The 22,086-nt window shown below is 41.0% G+C and overlaps 3 protein-coding genes across 3 annotated transcripts in view; 1 reads left to right on the top strand and 2 right to left on the bottom strand.

Annotated features, from left to right (window-relative positions):
* trappc4 (trafficking protein particle complex subunit 4) overlaps positions 1-1,538 on the bottom strand; it is a 15,269-nt gene extending 13,731 nt beyond the window's left edge. Inside the window, exon 1 of the mRNA XM_043676641.1 lies at positions 1,177-1,538. Coding sequence (XP_043532576.1) covers positions 1,177-1,351 — 175 coding nt within the window. The 5' untranslated portion in view covers positions 1,352-1,538. The remainder of the gene's footprint in view (positions 1-1,176) is intronic.
* Positions 1,539-4,506: 2,968 nt separating this feature from the next.
* Positions 4,507-10,338, top strand: rps25 (ribosomal protein S25). The gene is made up of 5 exons (XM_043676643.1): positions 4,507-4,613; positions 5,574-5,669; positions 9,206-9,389; positions 9,746-9,844; positions 10,267-10,338. Exons 1-4 carry the CDS (start codon positions 4,611-4,613, stop codon positions 9,838-9,840), a joined length of 378 nt encoding a protein of 125 aa, XP_043532578.1. The 5' UTR covers positions 4,507-4,610; the 3' UTR covers positions 9,841-9,844; positions 10,267-10,338.
* LOC122540643 (centrosomal AT-AC splicing factor-like) lies at positions 10,167-21,576 on the bottom strand. The gene is made up of 6 exons (XM_043676642.1): positions 20,855-21,576; positions 17,044-17,155; positions 15,276-15,309; positions 14,121-14,210; positions 11,606-11,738; positions 10,167-10,837 (listed from the first exon to the last, which is right to left on the bottom strand). Exons 2-6 carry the CDS (start codon positions 17,128-17,130, stop codon positions 10,786-10,788), a joined length of 396 nt encoding a protein of 131 aa, XP_043532577.1. The 5' UTR covers positions 17,131-17,155; positions 20,855-21,576; the 3' UTR covers positions 10,167-10,785.
* Positions 21,577-22,086: the final 510 nt, after the last annotated feature.

Here is a 22,086-nt window from a genome sequence, read left to right as displayed (position 1 = left end):
TGTATGGAATGAGCTGCCAGAGGAAGTGGTGGAGGCTGGTACAATTGCAACATTTAAGAGGCATTTGGATGGGTACATGAATAGGAAGGGTTTGGAGGGATATGGACCGGGTGCTGGCAGGTGGGACTAGATTGGGTTGGGATATCTGGTTGGCATGGACGGGTTGGATCGAAGTGTCTGTTTCCATGCTGTACATCTCTGTGACTCTATAAGACTGTTCATTCCCACCTTCTCCAGGGCACTTAACAATGGGCAAGAAATACTGTTTTGGCCTAACTAGTGACACCCACAAACCACAGAAATGTGAACAGACGAAAACAGAATTTACTGGATAAACTTAAGAAGTCTGGCAGCATCTGTGGAAAAGAAAACAGAGTTAACGTTTAGAGTGCTGTGACCCTTCTTCAGAACTTTTTTTAAATTAAAGTTTATTAAAGGCACAATAGCTCAGTGGTTAGCACTGCTGCCTCAAAGCACCAGGATCCCAGGTTCGATTCCAGCCTCAGGAGACTGTCTGTGTGGAGTTTGTACGTTCTCCCAGTGTCTGCATGGTTTTCCTCCCACAATCCATAGACATGCAGGCCAGGTGAATTGGCCATGCTAAATTGCCCATAGGTTAGGTGCATTAGTCAGAGGGAAATGGGTCTGGGTTACTCTCCGGAGGGTTGGGGTGGACTTGTTGGGCCAAAGGACCTGTTTCCACACTGTAGGGAATCTAACAGAAGCAGGCATCCATGTAACAAACCAACCACCATCTTCAACACAGGAGAGTACAACTCATGAAAACATTGTAAGTATTTAACAGAACTGCTTCCCTACAATCAACTGAAAAAAAATCCACACTTACTGAAATTCAGGTGCAGAACTTAGTAATACTGCCACACATTAAACAATCCAAAATACTTATCTTCAATTTCACAGAAACGAATATAAAAAGGGAGAAGCTGATACTTTTCAGACATTCCCCCAATTCCTAGTTGCAGGTGCAGCTAAACTTGAAGCGAAATGTTGTCACTTATTGGAAGAATGTGATGACTGAAAAACAGTAAATTAACTGCAGTGAGAACATTTGGTATGATGTCTAACTCCTAGTGTCTCGTTAAAGCCCTTCTATCCACTAGGCCTCAGGATTCTAACGGTCTTTCCCAGCAGCAGGGGCCGCCGGTCGGTCCTCACCTTTGATACCGTCTCGCTGACCAAAGGACACCACAACACGCTCATCGTACACCTTGAGCACCAGATCGAGCGGGTAACTAAAGGTTTTCTCCACATCGTTGCGGGGCGAGTAATTGTCATACTGATAAATGAGGCCGCCGGCCTTATTCACCACATAAACACTGTAGACGACCATGGCTGCACCTGTCGACGGACGCCGGGAATTGTAGTCCTGCTCCGCGGATGCTCAATGGATTGCCTACAACTCCCAGGGGGCAGCGGGGTGGTATTTTGAAAGCATGCTGGGTGATGTGGTCCACTGTCCCACATTCAACCAGCAGGGTGATAAGGTAGACTACAAATCCCAGGGAGCAGCGGGCAGCAGACGCTGTGGATGATGGGAAATGTAGTTCACACTCTCGATAGCGTCGATCTCGTCCACGGACAACCAAGTCCCCGGAAGGTGGTGCCGGGAGATGTAGTCCTCTTGTTGGAAGCTGCACAGCACAGAGCCTACAAGCCGAAGGGCTACCGCGTGCACCTTCTAAGCTTTCGCATTGAATTGAAAACTTTCCATTCGTATAGCAACTTTCACGTTCACCAAAATCCCAAAGTTAGATTCCATACAGTGTGGAGACAGGCCATTTGACCCAACATGTCCACACCAATCCTCGAAGAGTAACCCAACCAGACCCATTTCCCTCTGAATGATGCAATTTAGCATGTCCAACTCACCTGACCTGTAGACATGAGAAGAATGTGCAAATTCCATGCAGTCACCCAAAATGGGAATTGAACCCAGGTCCCTGGTGCTGTGAGCCACCATGCTGCCCCACTTTTACAGCCAATGATTTAATTTTCAAGTATACTCTGTTTTAATGTCTTTACTACAACAGTTAAGTTATGCACAGCAAACTCCCAAAAGCAGCAATATGATAGTAGGGGTTATGTATTTATGATGTTTATTGTGGGATATATGTTGACCAGGCCATAGTCCATAACTATAAGCAAAATACAGAGTATTCTGGAGGTCTGAGATAAAACAGAAAATGCTTAAAAAACTCAGCAGGTTTAACAGTATCTGTTAAGAGTTCAACTCCAATTTAACACTTTTTAGTAGTTCTGAAGTATTATATCTTTCTTTCTCCGTACACAATGCAAGATCTGCTGATTTTCCATTTTTGCTACAGAGGTGAGTAGTTCGTTGCTTCTGTTTGAATAGGATATATTTTCACCGTGAGGGGCAAACAATGCCTCTACTTAATCCCTCATTTAAAATATGAAACTTGGGTCAATCTGTCCCTCTCAGTGTAGTATTAGGAGTGTTAGTCTTATTTTTTTCTGTTGTTCATCCTTCTCATTTGAGCTATGAAATAAGCCAGATCTGATTGCCGACTGGCTAATGCAGCATAGGTAATCCAGTCTGCCAGTAGCAGCTATCAACAAAACAACTACCCAAATAGTCCACTCTCTTCCTTCATCCTCATTTATTTTGCAACTCAAGTGTTTATCAATTAAAAATCATTAATATTTTATGTAAATTTATCAAAAAGCATCTTCAATACTTCCACTCATACTTTAGGAGCCATCTTGAAATATTGAGTCCCTTTTACTCAACGCAGTGTCATAAACAGGGTGGCACAGTGGCTCAGTGATTAGCAATGCTGCCTCGCAGTGTTAGGGACTGGGTTCAATTCCACCATCGGGTGACTGTCTATGTGAAGTTTGCATGTTATAGAGTCATACAGCAGGAAACTGACTTTTCGGTCTAACTTGTCCATGCTAACCAAATTTCCTGTCTGAAATTAGACAAAAAACAGTGGGCCCAGCATCGATCCCTGTAGAAAACTACTGAACACAGACCTCCAGGCTGGAAAACAACCATACGCCACCACTCTCTGTCTCCTACCAAGCCAACTTTGTATCTAGTTAACAAGGTCTTCCTGAATCTTGTGTGATCTAACTTTACTAATCAGTCTACCTTGTGAAATGTGAAACCTTGTCAAAGGCATATCTGCATGTGTTTCCTCCCATAATCTCAAGATGTGCGCGTACAAGGATTGGTTATGAGAAATGCAGGGTTTGGGGGCATAGGTCTGGGTGGGATGCTCTTCAGAAGGTCAATGCTAGAGGCAGAGCCATGTGCGAGGATAGTGGGCTGACTGGCATGTATCTACGCTGTAGACATTCTGAGGTAATGAGAAAATAAAATGCAAAAGATTGCAAGATAAATAGATAATAGGGGTTGGGGTAATCAAGAAATGATGTGGAGCTTGTACTTTAATATTGATGTTTATTGTGGTTTTCTTCCTGGACCAAGAGGCCTGGGTTCAAGTCCCACCAGCTCAAGAGGTGTGTAATAATATCACTGAACAGCTTGACTGAAAAACAGATTAATTTTTTTGGGGGGAGAGGTAAATATTAGGTAATTAAAGCCTTGGGGTGATGGGGTGAAAGGTCAATGTCAGGATCCTTTTGGCTGCAAAGTTAAAAATTACACAATACCAGGTTATAGTCCAACAGGTTTAATTGGAAGCACTAGCTTTCAGAGCGCCACTCCTTCATCAGGTGGTTGTGGAGGACACAATTGTAAGACACAGAATTTATAGCAAAAGTTTACAGTGTGATGTAACTGAAATTATATTTGAAAAATACCTTGATTGTTTGTTGAGTCTTTCATCTGTTCGAATACCATGGTAGTTTCACTTCTTTTATATGTAAATCCCAGAACTTTTTTTTTATAAATTACATTCTCAGGTTAACTGTAACAATTGGTGTTAGCCAGACAATATGTTGAAGGTGTTAGCCCCCCCCGAGTTCTCTGTCTGTGCCATGTTTAGACTGATTCTAATCTAAAAAGTGAGATAACAGAGTCTTACGTGAATTCATCCGGTTTTTGAGCAAAGTACAATGTAACTCTGCAAGTACAAATTCACCCCACAAACGTATATGTGTGTGTGTGTACATGTGGGTGTGTGTCTGGGGTGGGGAGGTTGTGAATGTGAGAGAGAGTGTATATGTGAGTGTAAAGTGTCTTAAGTCCGTGAGGGGGTGCCTGTGCGAGTACAGAGAAAGTGGTGGATGCTGGTACATTTACAACAGTTTGTTCAATACTGTTGCATCAGTTGTATGACACTTTGATCTTTTTCTATAAATTCTGTGTCCCATGATCCTGCCCCACTAACCCCCTGATGAAGGAGCAGTGCTCTGAAAGCTAGTGCTTCCAATTAAACCTGTTGGACTATAACCTGGTGTGTGTGTTGTAACTCTGCCCACCCCAGACCAACAGCAGCATCTCCAAATCATCACTATTTGCTGCAGGCTTGGGGGGGGTCTATAGAGGGGCGTGACGTCATTTCCGCCAGGAGGACCGGAACTCGTCGCCGTGCTGGGGTTTCCCGGGCTGCTGTGGCAGGGGCTCTTCCTTTTCGGCTCCGACATCTTGAAGCAGCAACATGGTGAGGGAGCGGGGATCAGGCAGCCCCCCCGCAGTCAGGGGAGGGGGGATTCAATAAGAGGGGGCCTCCCCTCTCCCCTCTCCCCTCTCCCCTCTCCCCTCTCCCCGGGCCTCCCCTCTCCCCTCGCCTCCCCTCTCCCCGGGCCTCCCCTCAGCTCCATCCTCCGCCACCTCCTCCCGGGCCTTGTCTCCCGGGCTCGTGTTGGAGCTGCGGGGGGAAGAGGCCGGAGCCACGCTTCCAGCAACCATCCCCTCCCCCCGGGAGAGCCAGCCTGGGGCCTCCCCTCCCAACAACCATCCGACTCCCCTTGGGTAGGGGGGGAGTGCACGGCAAATTTAACATTTAGTTAATAATCACCGAGATGCGATTCGTTATGATCATTCCTTCTGTTACTGGGGAAGTGGAATACCACCTTGGGATCAGATCATCCAAGGTCTTACTGTATGGAAGGGCCAAATGGCCTCCTCCCTACGTTAAGGGCGGGTTTGGTTGATGTTTGCCACAGTATTACGGTCAGAAACTTGCTCAGACTCTCCCTGGACGGCTGTAAAAAAAATTAAATCGAAGCCAGTCCCTTCAAGAGTGAAATGAACCAATATTCCTCTAACAATTCATCCACAAATGTCAGTTTTTTTTATTGTAAATTTTTAAACCTGTGATTTTCTTCAGTGATGAATCAAAGGGATGTGGAGGAAAGGTGAGCAGATGGGTGTTTGGACACAGGCCAGCTACTGCAAAACAAGCTGAGCAGTGTGGTCTCTTTCAAAGGTTTCTTAAATCACGTGGAAAAGGAGCTGATTTCCATGTTTGAACGACTGGTTTTTAAATGGTTACTTTGGGTTGTAGATTTAAGTTAATCCAGTTTTAGAAGTGTTTCTATTGAATGAGTGTGCAGTATGATTGTAATTTGCTGTTATATGTTTGGTTTAATCTTTTATCAAATCTCTGATCTGCTCCTAGCCTCCAAAAGATGATAAGAAGAAGAAGGATGGAGGCAAAGGAGGCAAAAAGGATAAAGATCCAGTAAACAAGACTGGGGGCAAGGCCAAGAAAAAGGTTTGCATTATCTTGTTTGAGTTGAAAAGCAAAACATTCACACTGCAAACATGCAATCCAAAGTATTTCAGTTAGCATCTGCTGAGTGAACTGTGCCAAGAAAACTAATATTTACAATGCAAAGTGTAACCTGAGTTACCTTTTTCTGTCATTTTTTTTTTGCAGATGCTATCTGTCTTGTGGTTGCATGTTTATTTTCTGACCAAATGGGCGGCATGATGGCACAGTGGTTAGCACTGCTGCCTCACAGCGCCAGAGACCAGGGTTCAATTCCCGCCTCGGGCAATTGTGTGGAGTTTGCGCATTCTCCCCGTGTCTGTGTGGGTTTCCTCCGGGTGCTCCGGTTTCCTCCCACAGTCCAACGATGTGAATTGGCCATGCTAAATTGCCCGTAGTGTCAGGTGAAGGGGTAAATGTAGGGGAATGGGTCTGGGTGGGTTGTACTTTGGCGGGTCGGTGTGGACTTGTTGGGCCAAAGGGCCTGTTTCCACACTGTAAGTAATCTAATCCAAATGCTGCTACATGTATGCAGATATCAACTTGAATTTCCTGACTTATGCTATGGTTGGTTATGGAATGGTTGGATCAATCAAGTTAGAATTTTGCCAGCTGAAGTAAAGGAGGTATAAAGTACATATGTTGCTGTTGGCAGTTTTCACTTTTTGATACTGCTTGTACCGGCCTGATTCTGGGTCAGGCATGGAAACTGGTGAGCTTTGTCTTCTGCGTTCTTGGAAAGTGTAACTGCAGGATCGCATAAAGTTGTAATGCCCACTTTATTTTTAAAGATAAAATCCCAATTTAAATGTGCCAATTAAATTCTTCCGTTAAATATGAGTACTTCACAAAAATCATCCCAAATGTTGTTGTACAAATACTATTGGAAGAAAATATTGAACAAGATGGCACCAGTCAGCAAGGTTATTAGATTAGTCTTAGTAATGCTTACAAGATTGGGCAAACGAGTCTTAGGATCAGTTTCTTCATTTCCCTGTAGCCAGAGAGAGAAGAATCCCCTTCATGGAGAATCTTGAGCAAAGTGTTAACACTTCCTTTCAAATCTGTACCTTTTTTCTTCAAATGCGATTGGGCTCTGTGTGTTCTTTTGAGTAACGTGACCCATTCTTAATCTGTTGATTATCACATTGTTTAAATGTGGCTCCATCACAACTGAATCTATCCCTCTTCCTCCCTCAAAGTTAACCTAAATCATTGTAATATATGAGCAAGTGGAAGCTATGGTTATCCTCATGACCACTTTTTGTATCCCTTTCCAACCAGTAATTCTTTACATGTCAGGATTGAACACTTCGCCACGTATACGTGTACCTAAATGTGTCTCTGAAACTTAAGTTTGAATTTATTTTGCTGCAGTGGAAGATGCCTTTCTCACGACTAGTTTCTCAAATGACCATTGTGACAAGTTACTCATAGTTAAAATGTGATGTCTAGATGCATACATGTCAGAGGTTTGACAGACCAGGCGTGTTCACTGGAGATTAGAGTAAGTAGTGTCTTGATGGAAATAAATTGAGGGTCCTTAACAGGGTGCATTTAGAATGGAATCATGGAGTCACACAGCACACACACAGACCTTTAAGTCCAACCCATCCATGTGAACCACGTTTCCCAAATTAAACTAGTTCCACTTGCTTTTGGGTGTGGCCCATATCCCTCCTAAAACTTTATTATCCACGTACCTGTCCAAATGTGTCTCAAATGTTGTAACTGTGCCTGCATCTACCACCTCTAACCATTCATTCCACTGTGCAAAAAAGTTGCCCTTCAGGTCCCTTTTAAATATTCTCACCTACCCTAGGGAAGGTGCTATTCACCTTATCTGTGCCTGTCATGATTTTATAAACCTTGATAAAGTCACCCCCCTCAACACACTATGCTCTAGTGGAAAATATCTCAGTCTATCCAGCCTCTACTTATAACTCAAACCTTTCAATCCCAGCAACATCCTTAAATCTTTTCTGAATCCTCTTTAATCCTTTAATAATATCTTTCCTATAGCAGGGTAACTAGACTACACAGTACTCCAAAAGTGGTCTCACCAACGTCCTGTACAACCTCAATATGATGGCCAAACTCCTATACTCAATGATCTGAGCAATGAAGGCAGCAATAAACACCTTTTTTAACCAACCTGTCTACCTGTGATGCAACTTTCAAAGAATCCTGTATCTGAACCCATTGGTCTTTCTATTTGACAATACTATCATAACTGTATAAATCTTGCCCTTGATCGTTTACCAAAATGCAGTACCTCTAATTTATCCAAGTTAAACTTCCATCTGCCGCCACTCAGCCCATTGGCCCAATAGATCTAGATCCATTTGTAATCTTGGATATCTTCACTGAACCACCAAATTTGGTGTCATCTGCAAACTTAGTAACCCTGCCTCTTAAATTCTCATCCAAGTTATTTAATAAATTACACAACAGTGGACCCAGCACTGATTCTGGTGGTGTATCACTGGTCACAGGCCTCCGATCTGAAAAACACCTCTCTTCCATTATCTTCTGTCTTCTACTGTCAACCAATTTTGTATCTAGTTGGCAAGCTCTCCCTTACTGACCAGTCTACCATGTGCAATCTTGTCAAATGTGAGACAATTTCCCCACACACATGATCAATTTTTTCCTCTTCCAAATCCATTTAAATCCTATCTCTCAAACCCCTCCAACAACCTATCCACCACTGATGTCAGACGCCGGTCCCATGTTCTTACAGCCTTTCTTAAAGGCACAACAGTAGCCATCCTCCGGCACCTCAGCTGTGGCTGTAAATGATACAGACACCTCTGCTAGGGACTGTGAAATTTCTTGCATAACTTCCCACAATGTCCTGGGATACACTTGGATCAGGTACTGGAGATTTATCTACCTTTGGTTTTTTTTTCAAAGGACTCCAGCATCACCTCTTCTGTAACGTAGACTGTTTTCAAGCCATTAGTATATATTTCCCCAAGTTCTCTCTACAACCAGCAGTCACTCCTTAAAAATGAGTCACTCATTTTGGACAAAGATATTTTTCTCTCCAGTGTCAAGTTTTGGAAGTCTCCTTCAAAAATGGCAGAAGCAGATCCTTTGAATATTTTTAAGGCAGAGGTAGATTGTTGGCAAGCAAGGGGGTGTGAAAAGGTATCATAGGTAGGCAGGAATATGGAGTGATCTTGTTGGTTGGCAGATCAGGTTTGATGAGGTTGAATGGTCTTCTCTTAATTTCTTTGACTATGCCTCAAGTTACAAACAATCGTGTTGTTTAGGGCATCTTCAATTCATTGATAAGTTTACCATGGTGTCAAATCGACTACTATAATGTTTTGGTTCGTTCAAATGGATCTGCTGCCCACTTTGTATGCCAGACAAATGTTAGCATGAACATGCTATTATATAGTGGGGTTGTAATTACTTGGTGTCACCAGATTTTTTTATTTCCAGTTGAGTGATCTGATCATTGTGTTTTTATTAAAGCTGTGGATGTGTTGCAGCCTACTAACCACAATCTGTTTTCTACAATTGAGTAGAAGTGGTCAAAAGGAAAAGTAAGAGACAAGCTGAACAACTTGATCCTGTTTGACAAAGCCACATATGATAAGCTGTTGAAAGAGGTACCCAACTACAAACTCATCACGCCTGCTGTTGTCTCTGAAAGGTTAAAAATCAGAGGTTCACTGGCTAGAGCTGCCCTCCAGGAGCTGCTTTCAAAAGGTAATCTTTCACGTTCCTATATTCTAATGCTACTTTTTCCAACATACCATTGGTGTGTGATGTGGTTGAGGTTTAGCTAAGACCAGGTGTGGTCTCTCAATTGGCGGAGCAGGTTTGCAGGGCTGAATGGCTACCTACTGCTCCTAACTCTTGTTTCTTTGTTCATGCCTCTCAAATGAAAAATTATTCAACCTGTTCATTGTCTGAGTTGGAGGAGATTAATCAGGTTTTAGCATATTCACCTGTTATCCTACAGTATTTCAACTTTAACTACCTATTTCATTTTGCACAGGCAGTAGTATTTGAGACTTGTATTCCAGGCCTTTTCAATATCGGTTTTGTTTTGTTCCCCCCAGGCATGATCAAGTTGGTGTGCAAACATAGAGCACAGGTTATCTATACACGAAATACCAAGGGTGGTGATGCACCTGCTGCTGCAGATGATGTGTAATAAGGTAGTGTTTCTAAATACATGCTAGTCATGATGCTTTTTAACTCTTGTGGATATGCTGATATGAGCAAATCAAGTTTGCTTTGGAGCTAGCTGTTAAATGTTTTACCCCTTTGAGGGATGAATGATATGCTCCTCTCTCATGAAGAGAAATGTTGTGTACATTCTGCACGTGTGTTCAGCACCCTGGGGCTGAGGGTCTCCTGCAGCTAGTAGTCTGTGTGACATAAATGTTACTATGGCACCTGCCCTCTGGTGGTCACCTTTTTTGGTAAAACTTAACTAACTTGGGACAGTGAGATGTAAGGCTATATTTGATGAATTAATTTACTTTATAGATAAAGATATTTATTAAATTGAACAACATTGATCACTTTTGGGTTTAGTTTTCTGCTAAACATTGATTGTAATTACTTTCTTTTTCAGGTTCTGGAATGGATTTCAAGTGATGCTATTTAGATATCAGTAAAATTAGAAATAAAATTGTCTTTAACAACATTTGCATTGGTGTTTTTTGTCACAGTCATGGGAAGTAAGTGGCACTGGCAAGGTGTATATTTATTGCCCATCCCTAAATGTCCTCAAAGGTGGTGTATGGACATTTAGTGCTGTTAAAGGGAGAGTTCTATGTCTTAAAGATTAGTGTGCCCATGTGAGAGAGGTCATGGTCTACAAAGGACTTGGAGGAGCCTTGGTCAGTTACTGAAATGCATTATATTCAGTGAAGGGGGTGAATATTCTGGTTGGTGGCCTTGTCCTTCCAGATTAGTAGAGGTCATGGGTTTAAAGTGAGAGCAAGTGTCCAAAAGAGGTTAAATTGCAACTTAACAAAGGTTTTTAAACAGCTTATACAATGCATACAGCAGCAAGTGTGTAACATTAACATATCTTTAAAGCACAAGTCTTAACCACTTTCCTCTTGCCCCAACCCATTTTGTTGAACTGTCATCTCTTGTCTCGTTTTCTTTTTTTGCCTTCCTCTAATCTGAATTGATGCCTATAAAAATGAAAGCAGTCAATGAGATTGACAATACTCAACAGCCAAATAGCATCAATCAAGTACAAGGAAACAATCTTAATATCAGAACAATTAAGCCTTTATGGAAATACTATATTTTGGTAGGGCGAATCAGGTAACTTATACACTTAATGGTAAGGTCTTGGGAAGAGTAGCCAAACAAACAGACCTTAGTGCAGGTTTGGTTCCTTGAAAGTGGAGTCACAGGTAGACAGAACATTAGTGAGGCCACTTTTGGAATACTGGTCTCCCTGTTATAGGAAAGACATTGTGACACTTGAAAGGGTTCAGAAAAGATTTACTAGAATGTTGCCAGGGTTTGAGCTGTAGGGAGAGGCTGAATAGGCTGGGGCTATTTTCCCTAGAGATTTGGAAGCTAAGAGGTGTGGACAGGGTGAAGAATTAAGGTCTTTTCCCCAGAACTAGAGGGCATAGGTTTAAGGTGAGGGGAAAGATTTTAAAAGGGGCAACCTTTTCAGAGGGTTCTGCGTGTGTGAAGTGGTGGAGGCTGGTACAATTACAACATTTAAAAGGAGTCCAGATGGGTATATGAATAGGAAGGGTTTAGAAGGCTTTGGACTAGATTAACTTAGGAGTTGGATGGAAGGGTCTGTTTCCATGCCGTGCCATTTGGGAAAGGAAGATAAAACTAGAAATAAACAGGAAACCAGAACCAAATTAAAAGCAATTTTTATCTATTACACTGGGATCAGAAGCTATCCAGAACAACAAGAAATTAAAACTCACCTGGATTGCCACCTCCTGCCATCATTCCACACCCGGCCAAACGAAGGTAACCAGGAGTCGTCTGTTTCTGATGTGTGGTTGAAGTTTGCACCGACTCTATTTGGAGGAAGTTTCTTCAGTTTTTCTTTCTCCTCTAAAATTGAAATACATCTTGAATCAAGAACAATTAGTTAAACAAATATATAAGCTCAAAGCAAAGTTAAATATCAACACCCAGCTACAAGTTGAGCACTACCTTTACCTTCACTCGAGCTTGTTTGTGCCACCCAGTCTAAGCTGGTGTTTTAGCTCTGTTTAATTGAACACTTCATCTTATATACTCACCCCATTTCTTCTTAATACTTCAACCAGCTAACAAGCCTGGTTGAATGGTAATTTAAGATATGGCAACATTCACAGCCTCATTGGCCTGCTTTGCCCTAAGCCTCACCATTTTCATTTTAGACCCTGCTTACTGGGAACTCTGATCCTGACCATTTCTTTCCGAACACTTCCAATTCAAATTGAAGTCCCTTCAATAGCAGACAGCATTCTGATTAAAATAGGGTAGAGTACAATTGTATATGTCTATACAATGGAATGCTTCCAACTGTGGTTCACTATTGTTTAATAAAGATACACAAATGCTAAAATATAAAAGATGCAGTAGTGTAACCTTGTCACTGAATTAATAAGGAAACAAACAGTAAATGCTAATACCCTTACATATTACCCAAGTTTACACATTCAAAATGGAACTAATTTTTCAATGCATTTCCTCACTAAACAAAATCCAACTAAATCATTTACTTGGCCTAATTGTTACCTATTAGGTGGCTAGCATGGTGTCTCAGTGGTTAGCACTGCTGCCTCACAGCACCAGCATCCCAGGTTTGATTCCAACCTCAGACGACTGTGTGGAGTTTACACATTCTCCTCACGTCTGCGTGGATTTCCTCTGGGTGCTCTGGTTTCCTCCCACAGTCCAAAGATGTGCAGGTTAGTGAATTGGCCATGCTAAATTGCCCATAGTGCTAGGTGCATTAGTCAGAAAAGGGGTTTGGGTGGGTTGCTCTTCAAAGGGTTGGTGTGGACTTGGTGGGCCAAAGGGCCTGTTTCCCCCACTGTAGGGAATCTAATCTAAACAGGAACATTACAAAAGAACGTGCTTAACAGTGATAGTATCTACACTATGCAACTCATTCCCTTACCCTATATTTACCCCTGACTAATGCACCTAACACTGTGCAATTTAGCATGAATCAATCATTCACCTGACCTGCACATCTTTGGATTGTGGGAGGAAACCCACACAAACACAGGGAAAATATGCAAACTACACAGACAGTGCCTGAAGTGGGAATTGAACCAGGGTCCTTGTTGCTGTTAGGTAGTAGTGTTAACCACTGGGCCACCATGCTGTCACACCTTATTGTTTCAGACACAAATAGAAATGGGATGAGATTGGTCAGTTGAAAATCCAACAACAGATTTCAAAAATGGTAATTTAAAATTTAAGCTCATCCAAAATAGCTGCACCTTTCCTAACTCCATGTCCTCTTTACCCATTCACCTGTCATTCCATGGTATCCTCCTTCCCAGAGCTCACTGTGATGTGGTTGCTGGGTACACATTGCCCACTTTGTCTGACCCCAGTTGGCACATTGGCTGATGTGGTTTGAGACAGTATGCTCCTACATGCAATAGGGAAAAGGGGAGGACGGCAATCATGACGCAGAAATTGTGGAGCCAAAACTGACCCATATGACTAGGCTCAGAAGTGTGAGATGCAGTTGTAAAGAGAAAAGTAGCAAACAAGGTTGTCACTGTTGCTAGGGTTGCTTCTGGGGAATCCACATGGTCAAGCCTAATGAGCAGGACTACAAAAAATACACCATTATGGTGAAGATTGTGCCCATGCAGACTGGGTTAATTGGGCGCTGCTGTTGGACAAAGGTCAGAGACCAAATCCTCGAAAGACAGAGACTTGCAGTTCTACCAGAGGAAGTTCAGATGGAGATTGTGACTGTGCAGCTGCCATAGATGTTGAGTAGACTGGTCAATAAATCAATTAAATCTTTGTTGTATCTACCTTTAGTGTGCAATTTAATGTTGATGCTAGTTCCCCTACTAATTCATGTTTAACAATCAAAAGGTTCACCAGGTTGAAAGTTCATTTTTAGGTATGACTGGTGCTGCTCCTGCACTCTCCAATAAATTATTTGGTCCATTAGTTTTTTTGTTGGGGTCATTTGGTTAATTTGCTTTTTTGAGTTGTGGTCCTCATAGGGGTTAGACCATCTGTCTCAACAATCTGGACAAATCTTGGTTACCTGTCCCAAAATCTCCTTCCTTGGCTTGGTGTTCAGTTTTGTTTAATGACAGATCCAAAGAACCACCTTGGAACTCGTTTTTCTATTATACTACAAGCACTACACTAGTGTAAATATTGTTAGTGTATAAAACAATAAACGTTATTGTTTCATGACATCCTGGCCTGCTGTAATTAAGTGACCAACTATAATATCAAACATACTCTGTTGGATAAACTCTTCATAAGATGGCCCTATTGGTTTTGGCGCTGTGTCCAGATCATCATCATCAATAAGCCAGGGTGGAGTAGCACCTGAGATCAGATATAAAGATTAGTGGGAGAGGAAGATAGTCATTAGAGCATGATCCTAATTGAAATAAGTTCTACTTGGATTTTAACGTCCATTGCATATATAGTTATTTCCTAACAAAAACAAAAATAGTAAAACTTACCCGAAAAATGGCATATTTTATTATACAAAATAATCGGTATAATTTCTTGCATAATGCTCAAGTATGTTTGATTTACAAAAAATCTCAAATTGCAAAGAAAAAGATGCAAATACACACCAATACTATCTCCTACCAAATCCCACAACCCTGAAAACTCAAAATTAAGTTTGAATAGAAAAAAATTAAATGAGAAAAGTGATTTAAGTTAAGGCAGGGTAATTGATCACATTGTAATGTACAGCACAGGGATGGCAGAGTTTTCCTAGACTGGGAATATGCTATTATTCTGTTGAATGCAAACTGGGAGTACTTTCAGCACATGGATTATCATGGTTCAAATAGTCAAAATCACTCAATGATAATTCTCCTTGATTATTAGTGCTAGCTAATAAAGTAAATGCCAGTTTTGCTATTGACTCCCACATCCCAGAATACTAAAAAAATTTTTAAAAAGAGCAAGCGAAACAGAAAGAAAAATATAATTGGCTAATTAAAAATGTTAAGTTTGTGTAGAATAGTATTCATGGTTCTGCAAAGACTCCAGAACAAAACTTTAAAAATACCTAACAGGATGCATCTATGACTTGTGTACAATGGTCTTTGTTATCCTCAATGAGGATAAAGGTGAAATTTACTCACCATATTTTGTAGTACTATAAACCAAAGTGGGCAATAATGCATTTGACTGTAGAGTTCATGTTGAATATTAATTGAGTGAAAGCTGCTGTTAAAGTAAGTATGCCAGACTAGTTTATACTCAGTGAAAAACTGTTAATTACTACTTCAGATGGAAGGTGTTTGTTTACCAATCACAGCTGGTTTCAAATATATAACACTTACATAATCATCTTTTGCCTAATTCCCACTTCAAAATACACAATCATTATATTACACAATTTAATCCCGCACAAAGTGACATCTTCACCTGTGTGAATGTTCTGAGTTTCTGGTTTGGATATCTGGAATTGTAGAAAGAGCCAGTCAGACACTAATCACAGATCCTGGCAAACAAATTGGTTGAAATATAAATTCGAAGTAAACTGTTAGAAATTATCTTTCATATTTTCATACACCCAAATGACTAAGCTATCAGTTTTCCTTTTTAACAAATTCATTTGTGGGATGTGGACATTGCTGGCTGACCAGCATTTATTATCTGTCCCTAGCTGCTTTCAAGAAGGTGGTGCTGAGCTGTATTCTTGAACTGCTACAGACCATCTCCTGTGGGTTGACCCACAACGTCCTTGGTAGGGAATTCCAGGAATTTGGCCCAGCAACAGTGAAGGAACAGGACTGAAAGGGAACTTGCAGGGGGTACCTGCTACCCTTGTCCTTCCAGATAGAAGTTGTGGGTTTGGAAGGTGCTGTCTAAGCATCTTTGGTAGATTTCTGCAGTGCATTTTGTAAATATTAGAATGTTGCTACTGAGCATTGGTGGTAGAGGGGGAGTGGTTGTGGTGCCAGTCAAGTGGGCTGCTTTGTCTGGTACTTCTGGCTGAAGATTGCTGGGCTCTTCCATTGTTAAGGATGGGGAGATTTGAGGAATCTCCTTCTCCAGTGAGTATTTTAATTGTCCACCATCATTCACGACTGGATATGGCAGGACTACAGAGCTTAGATCTGATCTGTTGGTTGTGTGGTTGCTTAGTTCTGTCTATCACTTGCTGCTTCAACTGTTTGGCATGCAAGTAGTCCTGTGTTGTACCTTCATCAGGTTGAAAGTTCATTTTTAGGTATGACTGGTGCTGCTCCTGCACTCTCTACTGAACCAGAGCTGATCCCCTGGCGTGATGGTAATGGTTGAGTGGGAGATATGCCAGGCATGAGGTGGCAGATGGTGCTGGACTACAATTCTGCTGTGGTTGATAGCCCACAACCCCTCATGGAAGCCTTGTCTTGAGTTGCTAGATCTGTTCAAAGTCTGTTACATTTAGCATGGTGATAGTGCCACACAACACGATGGAGGGTATTCTCAATGTGAAGGCAGGGCTTTGACTCCATAAGGATTAAGTGGTGGGCACTCTTACCAGTAATGTCATAAACAGACACTTTCCACTCCAACAACATGAAGTGTTTTAAAATATTTATATAACATAACCGCTATGTAGGTACAACTGTATTGCTCGGATTTATTAAACATTACATTATAGAAATAAGTCAGAGGGCTAAAAAATCTACAAATCTCTTGTAAAGCTGACTTTATATTAGCATTATTTATTTCAGAAAGCCAAGTATTAGCACTTTCTCAATGCTTTATAAAATCCAAACAATTGATGTATGGCGTACATCTGATTTTTTTACACAAACCACAAAGGTTTGATTTGCATACTAACAAACTACCTCACCATGTTGGTCAAGTTGGAGTGAGAATGCAGTTTTACATAAGCCAGTGGGTCCTGCTCACACTTGGAGCACAGTTGCAGTTCAACTGTGATCAGCTCCAATTTGGTTCATGCAGCAGAACACAACAAGGCTTCAGAGTACAGAAAGGATTTCGATTAGCCAGTGCAAATGCTCTCCCCAGACCTGCTACAGACTCTGATTCACTTTCATTTAAATGTGATGCAAAAGAAACAAGGGTTTAGGTATCTTTGCACACAACTTGCTTCCATTTCAATAGGAATCAGTAATGTAGAATACTGTCACAAAAATACACCTATACTTCAGTATCTCAGGGAATATTTAAACATCACCTGGTCACCAATGAAAGTCAAGGTTTGTCCATTTGTCATGTCACCAGAACGGAAAGGAAAATTTACTCCACTTGGCCCAGGTTCCATCTCTTCAGCAATGTAGGTACCATGACTTGCACAGAAACAACAGAATTAGCAGAATAATTTCCGTAAAATGCATGCTTTCCCAATCCAACCCAACAACCACATCCCTGAAATAAATATTTGGATGGAATTTTCGTTTGAGAAAAATCAGCATTCAGAATACCACTGACAATTCAAACAAAAACAGTGAACCTATGCTCACTTGAAGTTTTGCTGCAACATGAATAGTGAAAACCAACATTTTCACCTCCACTATTTCTCCCTATCCCCCTGGAAGGCATGGCAATGCCATATGCTTTCATTAAGTCTTTACATCAGCAGCATCATCCAAGCAATTGCTAGACTCAAATTCCTTTCTTAGACACCCTTTCATCTCTGTGCTGTAGATCTTCTATTCTCACTGACAGTTGAGAATTTATTTTTCATGCCAATGTCTCTAAGTTGGGAAGTTTGATTTGGTCAGGAAGAAATGAAGAGGTAAACGTGGACATAGCCACAGAGCAGGGAGTTAGTTAATTTGTAGTTGGCCCGAGCAGAGTCAAAACAGATTCAAACCAGTCCTCTGAATTTCTCTCAATATTGCCCTTATTGTCGTTTAACATATAAAAAAATAAATCACAAAAACAAGAGCAGAGTCATAACTATGAATATTTTTAAGGCAGGGGTAAATACTATCCAAAAGCGAGAGAGTAAAATGTTATCAGGGTAGACATTTCAAGCAAGGTGGACCACGGGGACCCAATGGATGTGGTGTACCTAGATTTCCAAAAGGCCTTCGACAAGGTGCCGCACACGAGGCTGCTGCATAAGGATCCATAGTTTTAGGGGTAGAGTATTAGTGTAGATAGAGGATAGAGTATTGGTTGACTGACAGGAAGCAAAGAGTGGGGATAAGTGAGTGCTATTCTGGCTGGCAATCAGTGACTAGTGGTGTTTCTCAGCGATTGGTGTCCGGACCACAATTATTTACAATTTATATGGATGATTTGGAGTTGGAGACCACATGTAAGGTGTGAAAATTTGCCGATGACATTAAGAGGAGTGGCAGAGCAAAGTGTGCAGAGGACTATGAAACTTTGCAGAGGAACGTAGATATATTGAGTGAATGGGCAAAGGTGTGGCAGATGGAATACAATGTTAGTAAATGTGAAGTCATACATTTTGGTATGAGTAACAGCAACATAGGTTATTACTTGAATGGTAAGAAATTACAGCATGCCGATTTGCAGAGGGACCCGGGTGTCATTGTACATGAATTGCAGAAGGTTGGTCTGCAGGTACAACAAATAATTAGGAAGGCAAATAGAATTTTGTCCTTTATTATTAAAGGGGTTGAGTTTAAAAGCAGGGAGGTTATGTTGCAGCTGTATAGGATGCTGGTGAGGCCACACCTGGAGTACTGTGTGCAGTTTTGGTCTCCTTACTTGAGGAAGGATGTACCAGCACTGGAGGGGGTGCAGAGGAGATTCACAAGGTTGATTCCAGAGTTGAGGGGATTGGCTTATGAGGAGAGGCTGAGTAGATTGGGATTATATTCATTGGAATTCAGAAGAATGAGAGGGGATTTTATAGAAACATAAAATTATGAAGAGAATCAATAAAATAGAAATAGATAGGATGTTTCCACTGGTAGGTAAAATTAGGACTAGAGAGCATGGCCTCAAGACTAGAGGAAGTAGGAAGAAAGAACTAAGAAGAAACATTTTTACCCAAAGGGTTATTAATCTATGGAATTCCTTGCCCAGGGAAGTAGTTGACGCTACTTCACTAACCGCTTTTAAAGCTAAGGTAGATACTTATTTGAAAAATAAAGGAATTAAGGGATATGGTGAAAACACGGATAAGTGGAGCGGAGTCCACGAAAAGATTAGCCATGATCTTATTGAGTGGCAAAGCAGGCTCAAAGGCCTGGACGGCCTACTCCTGCTCCTAGTTCTTATGTAGGCGGCTACGTGGAGTAATTAAATCAGCCAGGCACTTGGTGAATGGCACCTCAGGCTCGAGAGGCTGAATGGCCTTGTCCTGCTCCTAACTCACAATGTTTCTGGATATCCATAAGGCACAGTCACAGAAGCAGACTATTGAGCCTGCTAATGAGCTGGTGGTCAGATTGTTTCATTGTGTGCCACCTTACCCTGTTTAACACTACTGCCATTCTTGGAAAAAGAAATAAAATTCCATCCATTAAAAGGAAAAACTTCTGGAAACCTTTAGGATTTGTGAAAATATGGATCTTCAATGTTATTGACTTTACTGTGAGTGCCCTTTTTATATCCGAATGTCATTGACTCCTTTTATTAAATAAAACCCAAGCAAACAAAATAAATCTGATGTTGGGGTTGGGGCATTTGATTAAAATGGCACTGCATTTTCTGTTGGTCAAGATATTTCAAATATAAGTAAAATACTGCAATTGTTATAAATCTGAACAGTTTTCTGATCTGTTCTGAAGAAGTGTCATATTGAATTCAATGTTAACTCTTTTCTCTCTCCACAGATCTTGACTGACCTGAGTTTCTTCAACTTTCTCAGCATTTGTTACAAGTTATTTTTCTCCCAAACCCTACACATTGGTCATCTGGAGGGAGGAGGAAGAAACTTTGAGGTGAATTCCAAGATTTGGAAGGAGAAATGGGAGAAAAGAATATAGTGACCGGGGGGGGTGATGTGACAGAGAAAAGGAGAGATCACGATAGAGATTTGGAACACAATCAAATAACTCCAACCTCTTGTGGTTCAACCTGTAAACCCAAGGGGCAACCTTTTCATGCAGAGTGTGGTGAGTGTATGGCATGAGCCGCCAGAGGGAGCTGGTACAACTACAATATTTAAAAGGTATCTGGATGGGTTTATGAATAAGACGTGTTGAGAGAGATATGGGCCAAATGCTGGTAAATGGCACTAGATTAATTTATATCTGGTCAGCATGGACAAGTTGGACCAAAGGGTCTGTTTCTGTGCTGTACATCTCTATGACTCTACAAACATGAAGGTGACTAGATTCAGATAATGCCATTGCAAAACCAGATGTCAGAAGATAAACAAGAGCAACCCATGGTTCTCACACATACTTTCTAACAGTGAAAGGTGAATAACCAGAGCCCAAATGTTACTCAACAACTAGCTGCTGGGAAGCACATGAACATAACTCCCTTCTGAATTAGGATTTTCCCTATTGAAGATGTGTGAATTTGGGATCTACAGCTACATATATCAACAGGGAGCGAAAGAAAAAAATACACACAAACCTTTCTGTATGGTGCTTACATGCTGACTTTCCAACATGGAGCACCACAATGGGTATTGCAAGTCTTTAAGGTTCACCCTACATGCTGACATTCAGCTAATAGTGATAATGTTGACTCGAAGCTTGCATGTTATAATTAGAACATAGGCAAAATTTACAAATATAAACAAGCATCTTCTTTAAGGACAAGAGATGGAGTGTGATATTTCGGGATGTGGGATGTGTTGATAAAATTATAGCAGTGCCTCTTGATTGGTATGGTTACATCAAAGCCAACAGCCTTCCAGTACCATGTTAACCAATACCTGGCCCATCTTTAAACTCAAACGTTCCAATGTAGATCAGAAGTGCCTGATCCAAAACGTTCTTAATATTCACATATTACAAACTAAATCTCACAAGGAGCAGCGGCTTCAGCAATAATATTTAAGCATTTGTGCAGCATATCAGAAGAGAATGATTAAAAACAAGTGAATTTACCTCTCATAGTGGTCGACTGCAAATACTGGAAGTCCATCGATAGAATTCTGCTCTGCCTGTGGCTGGTTTTGATTCAGGAAAAATCAACACTTTTTTTTCTTAAAGTTTAAATATTTCAATGATAATTATTGCAATATAGAGATGAGTAAGCAACCAAATATTCATCTGTAAAATGTACTGCAAAAAAGCTATGCAGATTCCAGCTGTTTAACTTCAATGGTTAATATAATTAATATTTTTACAAGTCTCATCCCAAGATCAAGAGAGATGTTGGTGAAAAGGATTTAATCCACAACACATTCTACTTGGTTTTACAAATGCTGCCCTGCATTATTCAGGCAACAGGCTTCCAGGTATAAACCCATATTATATCCACCTGTACTGGCAAGATCTCAGGGCTGGGTACAGAAGCACATCTTTCTTACACTCCAAGGTTGTGTGAAGCATTGCTATATTCTCCTCATTTAGGTAACAGATATAGCAATGGTACCTCACCCAGCTTGAACCAGATGGCAACAGTGAATGCCTAAAACGGAAAACAGCAATTTCCCCTTGCCAGAAACTAAAACTATCCCAAATAGTGATCAAAGAGAAATAGCAAGGACGGGTAGGGTGAACATAAGCACTAGTGCAAATCATTGCCCAAACATTCTGATTTTGTTCTAGATTAGAATGGTGCTGGGAAAGCACAGCAGGTCAGGCAGCATCCGAGGAGCAGGAAGATCAACGTTTCAGGTAAAAGCCCTTCATAACGAAACGTTAATTTTCTTGCTCTTCAGATGCTGCCTGACCTGCTGTGCTTTTTCAGCACCACTCTAATCTAGACTCTGATTTCCAGCATCTGCAGTACCAACTTCTGCCATTCTGATTTTGTTTCATTGTTCTTTGTATAAAAGAAGATTAGTATTGAATGTACTGGTCAAGGAATATTTCCATGAATGAGTAATACACTATACAGAGTATTAGTGACAAATCATTGTAACCAAAGTAAGTAAGGTTTGCTTCCTGGAATTATCATATTGCAAATGAATGATTTTTTTTTTTTTACTATGCTGGCCCCCCATTTCATTTTTAAACACCTAAAGCAGAGGATCGGTTTTCCGTTAAACCCAGTGAAAGACAAAAAATTGTTTTGCATGAAAAGTGCACATATAAAATTTTAATTTGGAATTTAAGAAGTTTATCATTTCTGCTTCCCTTTAATGTACTGATTAAAATCTGTTTGTAGTCAA

This window comes from Chiloscyllium plagiosum, chromosome 35, assembly GCF_004010195.1.
Source record: "Chiloscyllium plagiosum isolate BGI_BamShark_2017 chromosome 35, ASM401019v2, whole genome shotgun sequence".
Classification (NCBI taxonomy): Eukaryota; Metazoa; Chordata; class Chondrichthyes; order Orectolobiformes; family Hemiscylliidae; genus Chiloscyllium; species Chiloscyllium plagiosum.
This window is presented reverse-complemented; position numbering and strand designations above follow the sequence as displayed.

Bases quoted from the DNA above. Each gene is read 5' to 3' on its own strand.
- rps25 (XM_043676643.1), top strand. The intron at 5,670-9,205 runs GTTTGCATTATC...ACAATTGAGTAG, and splicing joins GGGGCAAGGCCAAGAAAAAG to AAGTGGTCAAAAGGAAAAGT. The intron at 9,390-9,745 runs GTAATCTTTCAC...TGTTCCCCCCAG, and splicing joins CCAGGAGCTGCTTTCAAAAG to GCATGATCAAGTTGGTGTGC.
- LOC122540643 (XM_043676642.1), bottom strand. From the start codon at position 17,130: ATGGAACCTGGGCCAAGTGGAGTAAATTTTCCTTTCCGTTCTGGTGAC. The intron at 15,310-17,043 runs GTGATGTTTAAA...CTACAATTCCAG, and splicing joins TGACTTTCATTGGTGACCAG to ATATCCAAACCAGAAACTCA. The intron at 11,739-14,120 runs GTATGTTTGATA...TTTCAATTTTAG, and splicing joins TGAAGAGTTTATCCAACAGA to AGGAGAAAGAAAAACTGAAG.